General features: G+C 42.7%; 2 protein-coding genes across 3 annotated transcripts in view; both read right to left on the bottom strand.

The window, feature by feature from the left end:
• JADE2 (jade family PHD finger 2) overlaps positions 1 to 21,990 on the bottom strand; it is a 222,717-nt gene that overhangs the window by 112,247 nt on the left and 88,480 nt on the right. The gene's annotated exons all lie outside the window — the stretch shown is intronic.
• LOC148132102 (uncharacterized) lies at positions 10,950 to 12,304 on the bottom strand. The gene has a single exon (XM_087955294.1). It carries the CDS (start codon positions 12,144 to 12,146, stop codon positions 10,980 to 10,982), a length of 1,167 nt encoding a protein of 388 aa, XP_087811420.1. The 5' UTR covers positions 12,147 to 12,304; the 3' UTR covers positions 10,950 to 10,979.

Raw genomic sequence — 21,990 nt, forward strand, 5'->3', positions numbered from 1 at the left:
GAGAGCCAGTTTGATCTACAGGTAAATCCTGATTTATAACAGTTTGTTTAGTCATCATTCAAAGTTACAACAAGCCTCCACGGGGCTACTTATGACCTGGATTTGAAGTTCTGACAACTACGGCCTCCCCTTGGTGACATGATGGCATTTTGAGAACATAGCAACCAGTCTGCATTTGTGGCCTTTTGAGGTATCCCTCAATCACTATAATTATAACCATTATTTACAATGTTTGTTGTTGGAAACTGGCATTTACTTCTAGTTTCTGGTACAAAAAAAGTGCCCCTTGTGGTCAATGGATCCACCTAATGAGGGTGGTGTTCACTTTAATGACTGTGTTACAAAAGGTCACAAAATTAGGCATTGCCATGTGGTGACCCACTTAATGACCAACATGATTTACAATCACAATTCCAGGTTCAATTATAGTCATAAATCAAGGACTACCTAGAGTAGTTAATCCATCAGGCTAGAAATTGGGAGGCTTGAGTTCTGGTCTCACCTTAGCCAGAAAGATGATTTTGGGCCAGTCACTCTCCTTCATCCCTAAGATGGAGGCAAACTGTTGCCAAAAAAAACCCTGCAGAGGCAGTTGCTAAGAATGAAGGAAGAGGGAGGGAGTGCGAGGATGAAAAGAAGGAAACCACTTTTTCTAGGACAGTAAAGAAGGAGAAAAGAGAGTGAAGAGAGAAGAGCTATCTGAAACAACAAGATTATGCAAAAAGAATTAAAATTAACTGTGTAAGTATCCCCTTCCAAATGAACTTCAGGCTAATCTTTGAAAGTCTATCTATAGTTAGTTTCTTGCTCATTCCTTCATTCTTAATTGCTTCTATGCTCCTTACCAGGAATGGAGAAAAAAAATCTTGATTTTTGGAAGGTGATGGGTTTTTTAACCAATATATATTCTAATTCCTACAGAGGATGACATCTCTATCTGAAGTTAATATATATGAAGTACAGTAACCTAAGGCTCCTTAACATAGATACCCTTTTAACTGGCTGTTTTGAAATAAGGGTTTCAATGACAAACTACCGGCAGTTATCTTGTAACTCATGCAGTCTTGTTTCCCTTTTCTATTCTGTCTTTAGCCAACTGGTATTAAAGCCTGTTTCCTAAATAGTCCTCATCTATTATTTCAACCCTGCCCACACCTCCCCAATATTGGTTAAAGAATAAAAAAAAAGTCAGGTCTTGTTGGCTCTGATAAATATCTAAAGTTGCATTTTTCAGCTGACATACCACTAACACTAGGCAGAAGAATTCAGAGGGAGAAAATTCTTCTAAAATTGGAGATGGAGAGGAAGCAAGAAAGTCATTTTCCAGTCAAATGTGCTGAAGGTAGAAACAACTAAGCAACCTGCAACATCTTTCTGCTCTCCTATTGTAAATGTACCTGCTGCTGATTGAGCTCTATACATTTCAATGGGAACACCTGCCTTCTTCATGCAAGCCAACCAGCTCCTAACATGTTTTTTTTCAGCCCCAATAAAACTCTTGATTTAAAGGAGCATCACATCTTAGACAGGCCCCTGTCTGTTCCTTGCTCCCAACAGTGAGAACTCCTGAGTGGGTTGTTTACCTTTTCAATTTTTTTCTAAACTTAGGGCTGTATCACCATTTGGGTGATAGAATACTCTCTAAATGGGATTAATAAACTAATGCATTTGCTGTGCCATCTTTTGACTTGGTTTGGTATACATTAAGCACTGCAGACTGTATGAGAAAATAGCCCTGTATTTTGAATCCATTTCATATTCCCGTGATGGTGAACTTATGGCATGTGTGCCGGAAGTGGTATGTAGCGCCATCTTCACCAGCACGCGAGTGGTCGCCCCGGACCAGGCCCGTCGCACGCATGCCAACTGATTGTTGGGTAGCTGCTGCGCATGTGCAGGGGGCAGGGCATGCACAGGAGACGCATGTGCATGCGCAGAAATGCGTACCACACGTGGGGGAGTCGTGCATGCATGCGCAGAGATGTGCAGCATGTGTGCAGGGGGTCGCACGTGCATGGACAGGAGGCGTGGAGGGCCTTACGAGCATTGCCTTATGGAGGTTGGCACCTGCGTTCATGCACTTTTGGCATGCAAGGACGGAAAGGTTAGCCATTACTGTTCTATTCCATCTCACTGAAACAGCAGCCACAAAACAAACTAGCTTTGTCCCATCCTTATTTTTTTCTACATTACATACAGTACTAGCTTATACTAAATGATAATTCAGTGTAAATGGCTTTTACTGCAATTGCTATGTTTCTCCAATTTAACAGTAATGAATGCATGTAAATATATGAATATTCATTTTCAGAAAATGAAGACTTAATGGTGGGGCCCATAAGTTACTTGGACAGAGTGATATGAAAGATTAAAAACTGGTTTAAAATACATGCTATGCCTGTTTGTCTACAACAGCTAAGTCCTTCTTATGTCCTATTACCCAAAGCATTGCCATTATTCTCAAGACCATTAGAGCAATTCCATTAACAGGCACGTTTGATCCGAGTCCCTGGGATGAAAGTAACAACTGCTGTGTAGTGGTACGCATGTTACCAAACTGCTTTTTCTACCTCAAAACAAAGAGGGTTGAATAAGCCAACCAATGTGTTATACATGGACTTTAAAAGATTAACCAATATCTCCTTAGAAAAATGTCCTCGACCCAGCCTACATTCAGAACATTCTCCTTGTCATCTCCCGCAAAAATGTTTTGTGCGAGTACGTGAAGATTCTAGAAGACCAAAAATGTATTCTTTCATATGTATCTACTTTAAAAGTTAGGAATGAAAAGGAAAATGTTATCCAAAATAGTTTTAAGTATGATTGTTTCCTTTTACTTGTATTTGGTGAAATAAAAGTTGGCATTACAAGTTGGAAGTTGATTAAAGAATGAGTCATATTCAGATGCAAGTTGTGCTAGCTTTGCCTGTAGGAGCCTGGTTGTTATGATCCAACACTTCTGAAGTCTTGAGCAGAATCTAAAATTCATACTTAAACATATTGTCAGTGACATATTAAATATGGTAAGAACAGATTCATGTAAATATGTCAAGTATACATTTATTAAACACTCTCAACAACTCACCAGTCTTTATGAAGATGTAAATAACAAATGCATAAAAACTCTAACTGAACAAAAACAAAAGAAATCTTAAATCATTACTAGAAGGTCCAATATTCCTAAACTCTAACCTATGGCATTGTCAGAACTGGATGCATGATTACAGGTGCAAAATTTAGACAATTAGATGGCTGCTAAATTTAAAACCATGGATGTACCAAAAAAAGGGCTTCTCTGCTCTGCTTTTCTTCCTTTAGAGCAGGGCTATCCCATGGCAGGCATATCAGAATTTTGTTTGCCCTTGGGGGTCTGGTGTGGGTGTGGACTGGTTGTCGTGGCCAATTGGGTGGGTGTGGCCAGGGTGGGCCAGGCTCGGGATGGCACAGGCCAGATGTGGGCCGTGGGCCACGTGTCTGACACGTCTGCTTTAGAGGCTCCCTGAAGAAATGAAAGTGAGAGGAGATACAGCAGACTCAAGGGCACCCATGATTTTTAAAAAAATAAAATAAAGTAACAAATAAGGTAGCTGCTGTCAGGTATGGGCTATAAGACAAATAATTGGGAGAAAATCAGGGAGGGTAAATGGGGGTTGAGACCTAGTTTGATGTAGTGGTTAAGACATCAAGCTAAAAACCAGATCGTGAGTTGGGCAAAAAGCCAGCTGGGTGACCTCAGGACAGTCACTTTTTCTCAGCACTAAGAAACAAGTACAGATAGCCCTTGACTTACAACAATTCATTTAGTGACTGTTCCAAGATTACAACCGTACTGAAAAAAGTGACCTAGGACCATTTTTCAGTTATGACCTTTACAGCATCCTCTTGGTCACATGATCACAATTCAGATGCTTGGCAACTGGTTCATACTTATGACCGCTGCAGTGTCCCAAGGTCCCCTTTTGCAACCTTCTGACAAGTAAAATCAATGGGGAAGCCAGATTCACTTTAACAACCAGGTTACTAGCTTATCAACTGCAGTAACTCATGTAACAACTATGGCAAGCAAAGTCATAAAATGGGGCAAAACTCAGGTAACAAATGTCTCACTTAACAGCAGAAATGTTGGGCTCAATTGTGGTTGTAAGTCGAAGACTACTTGCAATGGCAAACTATTTCTGCAAAAACAATGCAAAGAAAATTGCAGGGACTTTTCCAGGCAGTCTCCAAAAATCAGACAGGTTTGAACAGAATTAGAAAAAAGAGGTTATTAACTAGGACTCAAAGCCTGGGGATCAGATCTGGCCTGCAGGGCGACGCTGGAAACAACAAAGGACCGGCCTGCAGTGCCTCTGCCAATGAAAACAGAACTCGGGTGGGCCACAGGCAGCCCTCCTGACCTCCGTTTTTGCTGGCAGAGGGTTGCAGGAGGCTGTCGCAGCTGAAAATGGAGCTCGGAAAAACGTTTTCTCTGACAGAGCCCTTGGGCCACCACAAGCACCCCCGACATGAGTGATGTCAAGTGGCTACACCCACCTTGGCCCCCCAAAGTCAAACACAACCATGATGTGGCCTTCAATGAAACTGAGTTGACACCCCTGAACTAGGAGATAGAATACTGAAGAATGTATGTGGGGCCCCAATCTCCATCAAATCTGTCCATGCCATTATTCCTAAATATGAACAGAAAATAGCAATATTCTATAGGCTTCTACTATCCTTCTCTTCCTTTTCCTCTACAGATTTTATAATCTGCTTTAACAATGATGCAGCATTGCTCTGTGGTTACACAAACCTTAATTAACATTCACTAGATTCCATTAACTACCATGGTTTGTCAAACTAAGTTCAAATGCTGGGATTGAATTATAACGATGAGGGTAATTTTAGCCAATGATGACACAGCTGGTGCAGATTTAGATGTAATGCTATACTATGCTGACTATGACAACAGAAAAACCATAGAAGATAATTTGTATGCATGTAGCCTGTTGTACATCCTGGAATTCTCTACTGTAATTATGCATCTGGAAAAACAACTTCATGGGACAGCTAAGATCAGGTATGTAAAATTACAGTGCATGCACGAATACTAGTTACAGAATATCCCTATGATGCAACATAAGCCTCCCATTTATGTCACAGGTGTTAATAGCATGTTATGGAGAGGCACTTTATGGAGAATAAAATCCTGCCATATAAAGCCTTGACAGCATGTTTTTCTATCCTTCAAGATGACATGTCGTCTATTTTCACTCTGGGACATCAAGAGGTACTCTGTGTTCCTACTGTCAATGTAGAAGGACCCACTGTGGTTATATTTGATTGGTGGAATTTTGCACTGTCCTGAAATCTGGAGATAAAAATAGGAATCCTCCTGGTTCACAATAAAAAAGAAGGAATTTAATGAGCAACACTGAGAACAGATACAAAAAAAAAACCTCCCCAAAAAACCTGAATGAGCATTCTAAGTTTAAAGGAAAGTACAATAGGAGCTGAAAACAATTGTGTTGAGATAAACCTGCCATCCAAAGAACAAGATAAGACTTTTGAACTTTAAAGGCTCTGCATGATATATTCAGAGAGATAAGAGAACAGAAAGAATTGATCATAACCAGTGGAGGGGTTTGAAAATGTCAGAGGAACTGAGTGACTCATCCCTGTGTACAGGAAATCTTTTCAAAAGGAGTAAAAGAGGAAGGTGGGTAGAGGATAAATATGTGGAAAAGGAAAACCTTAAAAGAATAAAGGCATTTTAATCTTAAAATATCCAAATAAAATACAGGGCCATTGGGGAAAGTATTCCTCTTTTAAAATGGTGTAATTTTGAAGCGTTTATATAGAGCCATGCCAAGATATCACATGTTATTGTTAGATTTTTATCCCACTTAATAATTTGTAAATGTAATGGAACTTCCTGCTGAAAGGTCTCACCTCTTTTATAACCATGGAGGAAATAGCTAATTCTGCAAGTCTTGAAAGATCTGTACATCAAGCTTCTCTATTAAACACTACAGAAACACAAGAGAAGCTCCCTGAAATTACATACAGCAGCACTGAGGTTCCTAAATTTTCAAATAGAAATGAAGAAGTGCATGTTCACTCCTACATACGTTTAGTACAACCACACTTATCTAATTGACCCAGATAGAATGCATCAAAGGTATTTGGATAAAGCTTAATTAAACTGTATAGTTATTGGGCAGAGTATATGTTGCTGCAGACATGCCTTGTGAAGTAGGAAGCAGACACTACTGTGACCTGCTGCTAGTTTACACATGCATTTGTGCTTTAAAACATCACACATTTATTTGAATAAATGAATACAAACTGACACAAACCTATTTTGCATGATTCCAATTTATAACCCACAGTAAGTTGTCAATCATCCAGAGCGTGCAGTTTGACAGGTGCAGTAAAATGTCCATGTCATATCCAAGGCTGCATACCAAAAGTGGGTAGGAGTGGGATCTGGTCAGGTTTTGTAGATTTAATGAGTTTTAAGGAATAAAACAGGTTCCTTTTCAAGCTCCGGTCCTTCAAAAAAGGGTTAAATTTGGAACCACACCAACTCTAGGACAGAAGAGCAGCATAGATGGCCTGCATGTAGCTTTGAGGCCACATCTTTGTTCCCTGGACCTGTCCTAAAGGACATTTAGCAACATAGGTATTTCCTTTGAATTATTTGTAATAAAAGACAGAAGAGAGAGAGGAGCTGCCCCCCCCAACCCCCCCCCCCCACCTCAAATACAATTCCTTCACTGGAGTAAATTCATATATTCAACAGCCTCTTTCAGTTTGCATTAACCAATGGAACAGAAACTAAGTTATAATCATGAAGCTAAGCCTGTATAGTAGTCAGTGCGAGAAAGCATGGTTCTGCTCTCCCCATTAGTTCAAAAACGGCAAGTAAACAACATTTGCATCTATCCTTCAGTAGTTATTTGCAGTGCTCCCATCAAAATTTGTTTGTGGTTACTGTTGCCAGAGTGCATGCTGATTACATAGTAAATTTATTTAAATAAACCACAGAATAAAAATGGCATTGTTTGATATTTTTCTTTGTGTTGAAATGTTTTCATTTATAATGAAACGTATTAGTATAACAGAGCTCAATAAAGATGCTAAGAGTCAGGGCTGTAATACTAAGCTATTCATGAGTTTATAAGCAGGTGGCCAGATGTCAAAGAGAGGGCTCTGGCAGAACAGTTGAACAGAAGTGGAAACTTTTCATAAAATTTCCTCTTCCACAGAACTATTAAAAACTGCACGGAGGCATGCCTGCTTATAATTAGCTTCTTTCAATTTAAGTCAAAATTGCCCTGAATTCCTCACAGGAAGGACTGGATAGAAAATAACAAATAAATTATTATTGTTCCATCATGGACCAGGATTGTATATCAAAGAAAATAGCTTGTCCATTACATCAAGGACAAAAAAGAAACTCAAGGCAAGATTAATAGTTAAAAAAAGCTTCTGGGGAATGACAAGCTATGAGTCAGGGCATCATTGTAGACCAACCAATTTTAATCAACTAATTGGCTGGATTTACATAGTATTCTGAATCATAAGCTCTGCTTTGCAAAGTGAAATGTTTGCAGTCACACAACATTCTATGCAAAACCAATGTAAACCATATCATGGTTCAGCAAAATTTATATGAACCCTCTTAGTCGCCATGGAGATTACAAACCTGCATCCACAGAGATTTGCAATGTTATGTTCGTTTAGTTGGGATGAAATTCAGCTGAAAAAAACAAGACTTACTATTGTCAAAGAATACAAAGGGTTCTGCCCTATTTGGGAACTAATATTAGTGCCCTGAACAGGCTATTTACAAGTCTACTAGATTCATATTTATATTACTCGTCTGATATCTTCTGCCAACAATGAAAATGGGCGTTGGTTCTTACCTGATACGCCCCTTCTCGCCGAGCCGCGAGGAGCATCTAGAGTGGGAGGTGCTTCAGACTCCTCTCTCACAGGCTGAGCTTGAATTGAGGAACACTCCTCCTCCTCCACGTGACTCCACGCAGCGTTCCCCAGTTTTGCTAGGACGAGAAGAAAAATCTATGTACTCATCCTAACCACTAATGGATCCTTGGCCGAAACAAGATTCCCCACCAGACGGAGAAATTAGGGTGGGGCTGGATGCTCCTTGCGGCTCGCCGAGAAGGGGCGTTATCAGGTAAGAACCAACGCCCATTCTCCCTCGAGCCGCTCGAAGCATCCAGAGTGGGACATACCAAAGCTTGGCGGTCCTACGGGAGGGACTCCGTCTGGCTCGGAATCCCCTCCGGGTCTTTGATGACCCTTTGTAGGACTCTTCTGCCAAACGAGGCCTCAGCTGAGGCATATACGTCTATCTTGTAGTGCCTAATGAAGGGAGACGGGGAAGCCCAGGTGGCGGCCCGGAATATGTCAGTGATTGGAGCCTGGGTGGCCCAGGCTGCCGAAGTAGCCGCACTCCTGGTGGAATGTGCTGTTATTCCACTGGGTGCAGGCAGGGCTTGTGACAGGTAGCATCTGGAGATAGTTGCCCTGATCCAGCGACCGATAGTTGAAGGGGATACTTTGTGACCCAATGTCTTGGGCCGAAAGGAAAGGAATAGGGATTCCGACCTCCTAAAGGGTTGAGTGCGCTTAATGTAGATACGCAGGGCCCGTCTCACATCCAGGGTGTGCCAAAGAATTTCCCTGTCTTGTGAGGGTCTTGGGCAAAAGTTAGGGAGAACTAGTTCCTGCGCCCTGTGGAAAGTGGAGTTGATCTTGGGCAGGAAGGTAGGGTCGGGTCGAAGGATCACCCGGTCGGCGTGAAAAACGCAGAGGTCCTTTCTGACTGATAAAGCTGCGATTTCATAGATCCGCGTGGTTGAGGGCCGCCTGGCGGTTAGAATGGTGTCAAATACTTGACTAGAGAATTTCTCTTTCCTCAGGCGGTTCCGCTCAACCTCCAGACGGCTAACTGGAGCCATTGGGGATCCGGATGTAGAAGGGGCCCCTGGGAGAGGAAGATCCTGTCCGGGGGGATTCTCCAGGGGGGCGCTACAGATAGATTGCGGAGGTCCGCAAACCACGGGTGCCTGGGCCAATAAGGGGCCACCAGCAGCAGTTTGGCCTTCTCGTGGATTAGTTTCTGGATCACTCTGGGGACTAGGGCTAGTGAGGGGAAGGCGTATAGGAGCCCTGGAGGCCAGGGGCAGCGTAGTGCATTGTGGCTCTCCGACCCGTGGGACGGGTATCTCGAGACAAATCTTGGAAGTTGGCCGTTGGTCGGGGATGCAAAAAGGTCCACTACTGGTAGGCCGAAGATCCTGGACGCCTCCTTGAACAGGGGTGGAGGCGCCATTCTGACTGGTCCACCATGGCCCTGCTCAGCCAGTCCGCCTGGATGTTGGAAACTCCTGAGATGTGCTCTGCTTTTAGCGAGAGGAGATTGGACTCTGCCCAACGACAGAGGCGCTCGGCCTCTCTCATCAACTGAATAGACTGGGTGCCCCCTTGCCTGTTGATGTGTGCTTTGGCCGTGACGTTGTCCATGAGAATGAGGACATGACGTCCGCGTACCTGAGGGAGGAAGCTGCGCAGGGCCAGGTGGACGGCGTGAAGTTCCAGCCAGTTTATGCTGCATCTTTGTTCTATCTTCGACCATCTGCCCTGTGCCGTGAGCGAGTTGACGTGAGCGCCCCATCCGCATAGGCTGCCGTCTGTAGTGAGGATCAGCCTCTGGGGCTCCTTGAAGTAATGGCCTTTGTTGATGGCGGGGTTGGTCCACCAGAGGAGGGACGTGAGGACCTTTGGAGGTACCTTGACCTTGGATTTCGAATTGCTTCTGCCGGATCTTTGAAATGGGAGCAGGAACCACTGGAGGGATCTGCTGTGTAAACGGGCCCAGGGAACAATGGAAATGCATGAGACCATTTTACCTAGTAATTTGGAGAGGTCTAATAGAGTTACCCTTTTTGACCGCCTAATCTGTTTAACAGATTTCTGGATACTGAGGAACCTCTCTGAGGAGAGAAAGACCTTTTCTGTGATCGAATCAATTACAGCCCCCAAGTGAGAAATTCGAGTGGATGGGGCCAGCTGGCTCTTTTGCCAGTTTATAAGGAACCCGTGGGCTTGGAGAGCAGAGAGAGTAGCCCTGGTGTCCCTCTCTGCCTGGCGTCTGGAGGGGGATAGGATGAGGATATCATCCAGGTAACAGTGGAGGCGTACGGGAAGGTTCCTGAGGTGAGCCGCTAGCGCCGCGAGAACCTTGGTAAAGGTCCTTGGGGCTGATGCCAAACCAAAGGGGAGGGCTACATATTGGAAGTGGTGGTTGTTGTAACAAAACCTGAGGAATTTGTGGTGGGAGGGCCGGATTGGGATATGTAGGTATGCTTCCGAAAGGTCTATAGAGGAGAGCCAGTCCCCCTGCCTGGTACCCAGGAGGATAGAGTGCAAGGTGTGCATTTTGAACTTGCGATGGATCAAGTGACGATTAAGACGTTTTAAGTCTAAGATCGCTCTCCATCCACCAGAATGCTTGGGAACCACGAAGAGGTGGGAGTAAAATCCCCGTCCTCGTTGAGTGGGTGGGACGGGTTGGATGGCCTGAATGTCGAGATGTTGAATAGCGGAATCCATCAATTTGCGTTTGGTGGGTTCCCTTGAGGGGGGGGGGGGATGTCCTGAAAAAGTCAGAGGGGGCGGAGCGGAACTCAAGGGCGAGACCGAACCTGATGGTGTCTCTAACCCAGGCATCGGAGGTAGAGGAATCCCATTGGTTGGTGAAATGTCTGAGAGGTCCGCCAATGGGGGGTGAGGAACGGGGTCTATCTGGGATGACGGAAGGGTCTTCCCCCTGATCCCCTGAAGGGTCTCTTGTAGCTGCCGCCCCTTCTACTCCTGTCGCCCGAGTCGGCTCGATCCTGGGGTTGGGATGGGCGGAAGGAGGGGGTTCTCGGGTACCTAGGTGGGAAGGGAGGTTGAAAGAAGGGTCAGAAGGAACCTCTCCAAAAGGGTTGAGGGACTCTTGACTCTGACCTCCGAAAAAGAGAGGGGAGAAATTTTTTCTTGCTGCGGCCCTCGACTAGCAGGGGTTCCAGAGCTGGGCCGAATAATTTGTCTCCCTTAATGGGAGTGGTGGCCAATTTGACTTTATTTTTAACGTCCGCCTGCCAATGTTTGATCCAGAGCAGGCGGCAGGCTGTGACGTGTGAAGTTATGGCTCTAGTGGAAAACTTCACCGATTGGTAGGTGGCGTCGGCTGAGAATTCTGCTGCAGCCACCAGCTTAGCTATATCCTGGTGTGCTCTTACGTTAGAGGTGGGGACATGTTGTTTTAATTGACGAAGCCACTGGATTGAGGACCTGGTGAAAAAGGAGGCAGCCGTGGCCGATCTAATGGCCCAAGCGTCGGATTGGTGGGCCCAGCGCAATGCCAGTTCCGCCCGCTTGTCCTCGGGCTTCAGAGCCTCCAAAGCCTCACTGGTAGTGGAGGAGGATGCTAGGCCAACAATGGGCTCATCGACCTCGGGGGTATTTAGAAGACTAGAAAAGTCTGAGTTGAGGTTGAAGAATCTCTTATCCTGGCTGGATGGGGCGGGGGGTGCCCCTGTGGAAGCCAGCTGCTTCGCCACCAGGTCGGAAAAAATAGGCGGGGCCGGGATGACCTCGGCCTCTACCACCGGCTGCTTAAAGATGGAATCCTCTGGGCCTTCCAATGGGGAGGGGGGGGGCGAGGGAGACTGGGTGAATAGGCCAGAGATGTTTTTTGCCTTAAACAGAAGGGATTTGTACAGGTGCGGCTTAAACAGGCCCACGAATGCGGGTTGGTCGGGGGTAAGACCCTCATCCTCCGACATCTCCCCCTCCATCGGCTCCGCTTCTGATAGGGGCTCACTGTAATGGGCTGATTCCAATTCGAATTCCTCCTCCTCCTCCCCAAAATGACCGAAGCTCCCTTCCTCCTCCTCCTGCTCCCTTTCAGGAAGAGGGCTATCCCTCTGTGAGAGTACCTGACCGATAGGAGGATCCGATCTTGGAAGGGATCTGACGGAGAGAGACTCGTGTTCGGGGGCCCTTGGGGAGAAGCCGGGTCTGGACATTTGTTGTAGACCCTCCGCAATTCCCTGGCGGATAGCCAGTTCCATCCATGTTCTCATTTGTGCTGGAACCTCTACTGTAGAAGGTTCCTCTTGGCGCAGACCAGCGGCCGTAGGAGTAAAAGTGGCTTCGGGTGTCCGTCTGGTCGTTGATCCCAGGGCCGGATGACCCTGGGGTGAGCTGCGCCTGGATCGGGAAGAGAGATCTGGAGGAGGGGGGGTTGATTAGAGGTGGAGGGAGTGGAAGGTGGGAGGGCTGGAGGCACCGAACGTGACTCCCTGGATCGCCTATCGAATTCCTTCTCCAACACCTTATGGCGTCTTAAGGCATCCCTCTGGGAGGCCTTGGAAGGTTCCTTAGCCTGCCTGCACAAATGGTGAGACTTCGATTTAGCCTTCAGAGAAGGGCGTTTAGAAGAATTGTCATCTGCCATCTTAAGAGATAATAAGTATATACAATTCACTAGAGGCGGTTGGCTCACCTAGGGTTTGGCCTACAACAAAGCCCGGGTGGTCTTTGAGCTGGCCCGCACCTTTTGGAATTTTAATACGTACTATGATAACAATAATAAAGATATATATTGAAATGAGTAATAAAGTGTATGTGTGTGTGTGTGTGTGTGTGTGTGTGTGTGTGTATGTATATGTATGTATCAATTATGCTATAGCACCCCCAAAAAATCCCCACAGAATCCATCATATGTGCAGTAGAATCCAGCCTAACTAAATTAAATACAGATGAAGCTGATAAAATAAGACACCAAGTTACCAACATCTTATGCACAAGCAAACCACCAAAAAGCAACTTACAGAAAAATGAAATCAAAGCACTACAAACCCTGAAAAGAGATAGCAGCATAATCATCCTCCCAGCAGACAAAGGGAATGCCACTGTAGTAATGGACAGAAAAGACTACGAAACAAAATTGACAGACCTACTCCAAGACTCCACATACAAACCCATAAACACTGACCCAACCACATATCTGGAAAAATTAACCAAGAAGAAAATTATAACCAGCCACATAAGCAAAGAGATCCAACACATGATCATACCCAGAGAGAAATCTTCCAGATGCCCCAAACTATACGGCCTCCCAAAAATACACAAAGAAGGCATACCTCTCAGACCCATAGTCAGCTCCAGAGGAGCACCACTACAAAACCTAGCTAAACACCTAGCAAAAGAGCTACAGCCCCATGCTGAAACAGCAGCTTCTCATGTAAAAAACTCATACCACTTCTTGGAAATGATCAAAGATCTACACGTGGAGCAAGAAGATCTGCTTGTAAGTTTTGACGTGGTTTCACTATTCACTCAAGTCCCGATAAAAGAGACCCTTGAAATCATCAAAAATAAATACCAACCAGCTAAACACCTCATGGAACTAACAGAACACTGCTTAACCAACACATATTTCATATACAAAGGACAAAGATACAAACAAATAGAAGGAGCTCCCATGGGATCACCACTGTCACCTGTCATTGCAAACCTGTTCATGGAAGAATTCGAATCCAGAGCCCTGGCCAATGCCACCCTCAAACCCAAACTATGGTTAAGATACATCGATGACACATTCGTGATTTGGCCCCATGGACAAGAAAACCTAAACAATTTCCTAACACACCTAAACAGCGCACACCCCAAAATCAAGTTCACCATGGAAACAGAAACAAACAAACAACTACCATTCCTAGATGTACTAATCTACAAAAAAACAGATGGCACACTAGGACACACCATATACCAGAAGAAAACCCACACCAACCGCTACCTCAACGCCCAATCCCACCACCACCCAGCACAGATAAACTCCGTGGCTAAAACACTAATTACCAGAACCAAACGCCTGGCAGACAAGACACACATTAAGACTGAACTATGCACCCTGACTAAAGTACTGACAGCCAACGGCTTCCACAAAAGCAAAATCACCAGCTTGATCCACAAAAACACACTGAAACATAATAGAGACCCAGAAGATGAACAGACCTGTGGAACAGCTGTCCTGCCCTACATAAGAGGTACTACAGACAAAATTAGTAAGGTACTACACAGACATCACATCAGGACTGCCTTCAAAACAGACAGAAAAATAGCAGCCATCCTTAGCAACCCCAAAGATAAAATTGACCTGGAAAACCAAGGCATATACTGAAGTCCCCTGTGCATCATGCCCGGCCACATACATTGGACAGACCAATAGAAGAATAAGCACCCGCCTGGATGAACACAAAAATGCAGTCAAAAATCTGGAACACACTTCCTCACTAGTCCAACACATGGAAGCCACAGGTCATAACATCAACTTCAATGGCACCAAAACCCTGGCCACTATAGAAAACCCTAATCACAGAATCATCAGAGAAGCCATAGAGATTGAAAAAGACCAGAAAGCATGAACAGAAGAGATGATTCCACCAGGCTGTCAATCATTTGGAAGCCTGCACTCACAAACAAAAAATCTCCACACCACAAGCCAGGCAAACACCTGGGCACAAACAGATCCCCTGATACCTCCAGCTCAAACACACCCCAACCAGGCACCCAGATGAAACCCAGCTTCCAACTAATGATAGCCGTCCATTTACCCGAAGCCAAGCTGCACTAAAGGCCTCCATTAAAGCAACACAATGCTGCCAGCCAATCAAGATACAAAAGAGCCAAAAACAGACAGAAGATATTAGAGACACCAATCAAGCAGAACACAGCAAACTCCGAGACCAATAAACACAGACCAAGACTCCCAACCAATCAGGATGAAGAAAAACCATTCTGGCACAGCAATAGGCTGCCCCAAATTCAAATCTGAAACTACTGTAAAAGTCTGACTCACAGACGGACACAATACAGAAGCCTGATGATGGCAGATGAGATTCTGCTGAAACGTTGCTACAACTTTAAAAGAACTACAATGACGTGGGAAAATACCGAACCAAGCCGAACACCATATATATATGTATATGTATATGTATATATGTATTTGGGTTTTTTGGATATTTTTTTTGATATTTTTTGTATTTTTTATTATTATTATTATTATTATTATTATTATTATTATTATTATTATTATTATTATTATTATTTAATCAGAACTAAATAAGTTGAACTAGTATAACTGTACCAAAAAGGAAAACGAAAGCTGATCAAGATTAATGATTGTCCAAATTACCCAAATGAACGCCTGAGGCCTATTTTTATTTGGAGCAGAGAGGCCTCTAGCAGTTGTCCTCCAGGCAAAAACTGGAGGGGGGCGTACTGCTGTGCTTCGCCCCGAGTGAGGCTGCGGGAAGGCCAACAATGTGCTGAACCGGTCAGGTATTAGCAGTTGTAGAGGACTGTGCTCGTGACCCTAAGGGTCCGGATGAGGACTAGGTCGACCGCAGCTTTCTCTGGTAACACAAAATGGCGCCCGACCACGAGGCAGCGCCCAAAATGGCGGCCGCGAGCTGAGCGAGCGTCAGGGCCTCTCGGGACGGAAAAAGGCACTCCTCCGGCTAGCTCAGCGCGCCGAGAGGGGCCGTGCAGGAGGGATTTAGCCCTTCCTGAACGATCGGCGTTCGAGGTGGGGGGAAAACCAGCAGCGCTTATAGGCGCAAAATAACGAGCCGCTAAGGAGGCGGCGTGGAAAGAGGCAGAGAGGACGATCGGATGGTGGTGGTGGGGGGGGTTAGCGTGAAGGCACTGCGATCCTGCCCGCTTTAAGCCCCTAGGGGCAAGGGAATGCTCCCCTAGGTCACTACCCTTTGCGCAGGGGCTAAAAGGAGAAGATCAAACCTGTTTTTGAGGTGAAATAGGAAGAAATAAGAAGAAATCCTGAGTCAGCCAAGGAGCCTGCACTAAGAACAGCCTGTCTCTTCGAGGCTGAGCAAGAACTGGGGAACGCTGCATGGAGTCACGTGGAAGAGGAGGAGCGTTCCTCAATTCAAGCTCAGCCTGTGAGAGAGGAGTCTGAAGCACCTCCCACTCTGGATGCTCCGAGCGGCTTGAGGGAGAACAACATCTCTTAATAAGTAAGTTCATTTAAGAAGCCTAAATAGGGAGTGATCCTGAGTGAGTTTAAATTTGTGTACTCCCCTCTCCAGCTTTTTTCTTGCTTCTTGCCTTGTCAAGTACATAAAAGTGAAGCAAGCACATGATTTATCAGAATACCATGGAATAGAATAGAATACTTTATTGGCCAAGTGTGATTGGACACACAAGGAATTTGTCTTGGTGTAAATACTCTCAGTATACATACATACATCAGGAGTCGAGAATCATGAGGTACGACACTTAATGATAGTCATAGAGTACAATAAGCAATCAATCATACTAGGAAACGGTCAATATAAATCGTAAGTATACAAGCAACAAAGTTACAGACATAGCCACAAGTGGGAGGGGATGGGTGATAAGGAGTGATGACAAGACTTAACAGTAATAGTAGTGCAGACTTTGTAATAGTTGAACAGGGTTGAAGGAATTATTTGTTTAGCAGTGATGGCTTTCAGGAAAAAAACCTGTTCTTATGTCTAGTTGTTCTGGTGTGCAATGCTGTATAGCGTCGTTTTGAAGGAAAGAGTTGAAACAGTTTATGTCCGGGATGTGAGCGGTCTGTAAATATTTTTACAGCCCTCTTTTTGACTCGTGCAGTATACAGGTCCTCGATTGAAGGCAGGTTGGTAGTAACTGTTTTTTCTGCAGTCCTAATTATCCTCTGAAGTCTGTGTCTGTCCTGTTGGGTTGCAGAACCTAACCAGTTATAGAGGTGCAGATTACAGACTCAATCATTCCTATGTAGAACTGGATCAGCAGCTCCTTGGGCAGTTTGAGCTTCCTGAGTTGGCGCAGAAAGAACATTCTTTGTTGTGCTTTTTTGATGACGTTTTTGATGTTAGGTGTCCATTTCAGGTCATGTGATATAGTAGAACCTAGAAATTTGAAGGTCTCTACTGTTGATACGGTGTTATCTAGTGTTGTAAGAGGTGGTAGTATGGGAGGGTTTCTTCTAAAGTCTACCACCATTTCTAAGGTTTTGAGTGTGTTCAGTTCCAGATTGTTCTGGTTACACCACGAGGCAAGTTGTATAACCTCCTGTCTGTATGCAGATTCGTCGCTGTCTTGAATGAGACCAATCACTGTTGTGTCATCAGCAGATGGATCATTTGAGATGCAGTCACTAGTATACAGGGAGAAGATATATATAGGAAAAAGATATGGGGAACTATAGCCCCTTTTTACAACCTGTGGACTTCAACTCCCAGAATTCCTGGGCCAGCCATAGGTTGTAGTTGAAGTCCACAGGTCATAAAGAGGCCATAGTTGTCCATCCCTGCCATAGATACTGCTTAACTGGGGAAACAAGAGAAGCATGTGTGATCTATGAACGTCAGTAACATGTAGCATTCCTTCTCACTACTTAAACATGTTGCTCTCTTTTGGAAATTTAAGCTAACTATCTTTAGAGCAAGGGTATCAAACTCACAACGTTGTCATCATGTGATGTATAACACTTTTCCCTTTTGCTAAACTGGGGCTGGGGATGGCCAGCACGTGACACATCTGCCCCGCGGGCTGCGAGTTTGACACCCCTGCTTTAGAGGAATAAGGAGAATGTCCTGGAGGAAATAATATGCAACCACAAAATCAATAGACCAAAGGCTTTATCTCTTGATATCATTTTTCTGAATAAAATATAACACTTGCTTTCTGAATCTGCTCTCTAAAGCTTCTAAAGTACATATTTACACAAATGGTAATTGAATATGCAGATGTAACCTATGAAATAATATACCATAAAAGTGAGAGTACCATCCAATTAGAAGCAGAGACCATTGTAAATATTCAAAATTTTCACTGTGCAACTGTTTTAGGAGACATATTTGTGTGGAGGATTGAAATTATGGTCCAGGATATCTTCAAAGACTAATGAAGGTTCCCAGTGATGATATACATCTTGAGGCAACATATTTTCAGTTGCTGCAACTGGAATAATTATATCTGATTGCTGTAACATTTTGTGGACAGCACTGGTCACATATTTCATTAGCCCACATCACATAAATAGGATTATGAATGACTGAATTAGCCTCGAGGTTCCAGAATATCACAGATCCATTATATGAATTCAGTTTTTATTGGTGGATGGCTATTTCATCTGTATTTTGGAAGGTTTACATCTCCGATATGATATTTGTGCAGATAATGTAAATTATGAATGCAGCAGTACATTTTAGCAAGCATCTAGCATATAAGTTTATTTGCCAAGAAACTATGAATGGCCTAAATGCCCTTTATGCTTCAGAACAAAAGCTATTCCTGGACTCACCTGGGTTAAATAAATATGGGCTTGTCTCCACCCTGCCATTTTTTAGTAAAATTATTGAGAAGGTGGTTAGCCTCCAACCAGAGAAGGTATTTGATAAAATGCATTTGTGGGCCTGAGCACACGACTGAAACTGTATTAGTCATTCCTGTGGAGGACCCATTGCATGGTTTAAGGGAAGTGGTAAACCTCTTCTCATCCACTTCAATCTCTGAGGTTCAGTGGTATCCTTTGGAATTGTGTTTGAGAGCTGGGCAATCCCAAATCAGCATTATTGTGGAAGGAGAGGCTGAGCAATTAGATACTTGAATATGGGTGTCTCGGGGCTCCTCCCCTCCTTCCATTTAACATTTATTGGTACGTGAAACCACAGAGACATCATCCGTCAGTTTGAGATCCATCATTATTAATAATGCCAATGAGACCCAGGATTACTTCTTGATCCTAAACCATACAATGCTGTACTGTGGTTACCCAATACTTGGGGTATATCTTACCCAATACTTGGGATATAAGGAACTGATGACCGATTGCAAAATAGATCTGCTACATCCCAGCAAATTGGAATTACTATTGGTACAAAAAGCACATGATTTCACTGAAATTCAGTCTATAGTTCTTAACAGAGTTGTGTGTCTCCAGAAATCATGAGGTGTTGAACTCATGCCTCCTATTGGAACAACAGATGGAAAACATTGCTAAGAGAGGTCTTGGTTAACTTTGGCTTGTTGTGCTCATTTCTGGACCACGAGGAATTGAAGTCAATAATTCTTGCTTTACTATATCTCAGATATAGTCTCTCTCTGTCTCTCTCTCTGTGTTATTTGTGCGCCTTTGAGCTAGTTTTGACTCTTAGCAACTACCTGGATACGTTGCTGCAGTTTTCTTGGCAAGATTTCAAAACTAACTTGCCATTGCCTCCTTCCTAGGACCAAGAGAGAGTGACCTGGGCCAGGGTCACCTAGCTTACTTTATTAGTCACATCTAAAGTGTGACTAATACTCACAGTATCCTGGTTTCTATTCTGAAGCCGCAGCCACTACACTAAACTGATTTCTAGATAGCTTAGAAAATACAATTAAAATTAAAGCAGCAACCTGAGAAAAAGAAATCAAATGAGTAAAAATAAGATTACCAAGATCCACGTCAGGGAATCAGAACTAGTAATTGCTCTAAGTAATTGCTTAGGAAGAGTTTACCTTCCAAGAGAGTTAGCCTCCATCCTTTTATTCCTCAGAAGTCATGTGAAAAGCATCCTGTTCTGCATGAGTTTGGGGGAATTTGAATGTTAATGGAAGCGGCAGTTTAAAAAAAAAAGATTGTAATGATTTAAATATTTATGGAATTTATGAATGTTTTTAATGGATCATTATAAGCTGCCTAGTTTTTCTAGTAAATGGCATATACATTTTGGTTCAATATTTGCTATTTAATGTTTTACATAATGTACATTTTTAATCTTGTTTTTAATTTTCTGTTAGGCTCCCAAGACATATTTTGAGATAGGCAGCCATGTGAATTGAATGAATGAATGAATAAATGAATGAATGAATGAAACATCTGGTCTTACTAAATATGAAATAACTAAAGATGGATGAAAGGAATAAACTAAGGATAACAAGAAAACAATGAAGATGATGAATGGTTTAAAGAAGTCCTGAAACATTACCATATTCTGGATGTTAAGTCAGCCAAAACATAGATATTTTTCTTTTTATCCTCCAATCTTCATTGAGAAAGAAAGACATGTCGTAGGACCTTTATATAAATCCTTAATTGTATTATAACAGAGACTTTTAGTCAGTCATCTTCTCTCTACCTATACTGTCATCTAAAGACTTCTAATCTAGTATCCATAAATAAATTAGCTCATGAAAGCCAGTGGAAAGATAATTCTGCCAGCAGCCTTCAATGGATGCTCCTACTACTATTATGCCACCTCAATTAACTGGGGAATTATTTTGGGGGAAATACAATAACTTCTTATTGCCATATATTAAAATATTTTGGAATTTTGAGCACTTATCACATATTATGAATTTAGGGTCCTTGTCACATATTATGTACCTACAATTTAATGGTGTTTATTTATGAGTGATGGCAAATTTATACTGAAATATTGGCTGGTACGTAGGACTATTAGAGATATGGTTAGAGAGGAAAGAATTGAATCCCCAGAAAGATCCCACTTTATTAAAGTCTTCTGTTCCAATGACTAATCCTCTAGGGTTAGGGTTAAAGGGCTGATTAAATATTACTTTTACTATTTCTAACAAAATAGCAAAAATGTTGACTAAATGTCCTTCAGGATAGAGAAGCTAAGGTAATTCTTCAGCATTTTTATCCAAAGGTTGTAGACATTTAAAATTGTTTTTGTGTTTTACTAGTTTCTTTGAATTATGTGTAGGGAATAGAAAATACATGAAGAAACAATTACAAATCTGGTACTAATCCAATAAAAACAGGAGCAAGTTTTTGGACTGTGGTGTGAAAGTTAATTCTCACATGATCAAAATAAGCAACTTGATACCAGATCACATAATTACCAAAGAACAGATGGAAACTTTACCTCCCATCCAAAAGAGAATCACTGCTAGACCTTTTATGTTCTGCAGGAGGGAAAAAGAGGGGGGGAAAACCCCCTGAATAACAGTTGTTATGGAGCTTGTGTTTCATACACAGTAATGACTATAATACTATCATAATGGCTTTGTAGTTTTGCTGTTAGATATCTATTGATATATCTATATATATATATCTATATATATATATCTATATATATATATCTATCTATATCTATATATATATATATATATATATATATATATATATATATATATATATATATATATATATATATATATACCACTTCTAACTAATGATAGCATTTCACAAGCTGCACACACATTAAAGCAACACACAAAAAGAGCCAAAAACAGACAGAAGATATTAGAGACACCAATCACACTCACAGACGGACACAATACAGAACCTGATGATGGCAGATGAGATTCTGCTGAAACGTATTTAAAGAACAACTACAATGATGGGAAAATACCCAACCAAGCCGAACACCATATATATATATATACACACACACACACACACACACACACACACACACACACACACACATACATATACATATATATATATGAATGAATCTTCCTGCCCTGAGAAATATCCTTTTTAATCAAGAGAAAATTGACATGCGGGAACTATGTGATTAGGAAATTATTGCTGCATACAATTATTATTAATGCACAATGATGCAAGGCAGAAAGCAACTGCAAATATGTTGCCAATCAATATACATATTGTTCTGTCAACATACACCTGAGTATAAACAGTAATAAACTACATATATGAAATGCAAGGCACAGGATAGATATCCATATGTATACCTCATCAAAACAACTACGTACATACAGCTCAGCTAAGGTAGAACCATGAGTTAAAGAGCAAGAACGTAAAAGTTTCTTGTTCTATATAATTCTTAAGATTATGCAGATCATAAAGTTTATTACAGAAGAATCATAATAAAGGGGAATCAGGAGGGAGAAGAAAACTGTGGCAGCCGCAGCAGCAGCAAG

The sequence above is a fragment of the Notechis scutatus genome, chromosome 2 (assembly GCF_049901735.1).
Source record: "Notechis scutatus isolate UNSWTSFEM ecotype Mainland chromosome 2, rNotScu1.2, whole genome shotgun sequence".
In the NCBI taxonomy this organism is placed as follows: domain Eukaryota; kingdom Metazoa; phylum Chordata; class Lepidosauria; order Squamata; family Elapidae; genus Notechis; species Notechis scutatus.

What these genes read in the sequence shown, in the direction of transcription:
- LOC148132102 (XM_087955294.1), bottom strand. Translation starts at nt 12,146, where the DNA reads ATGAGAACATGGATGGAACTGGCTATCCGCCAGGGAATTGCGGAGGGT.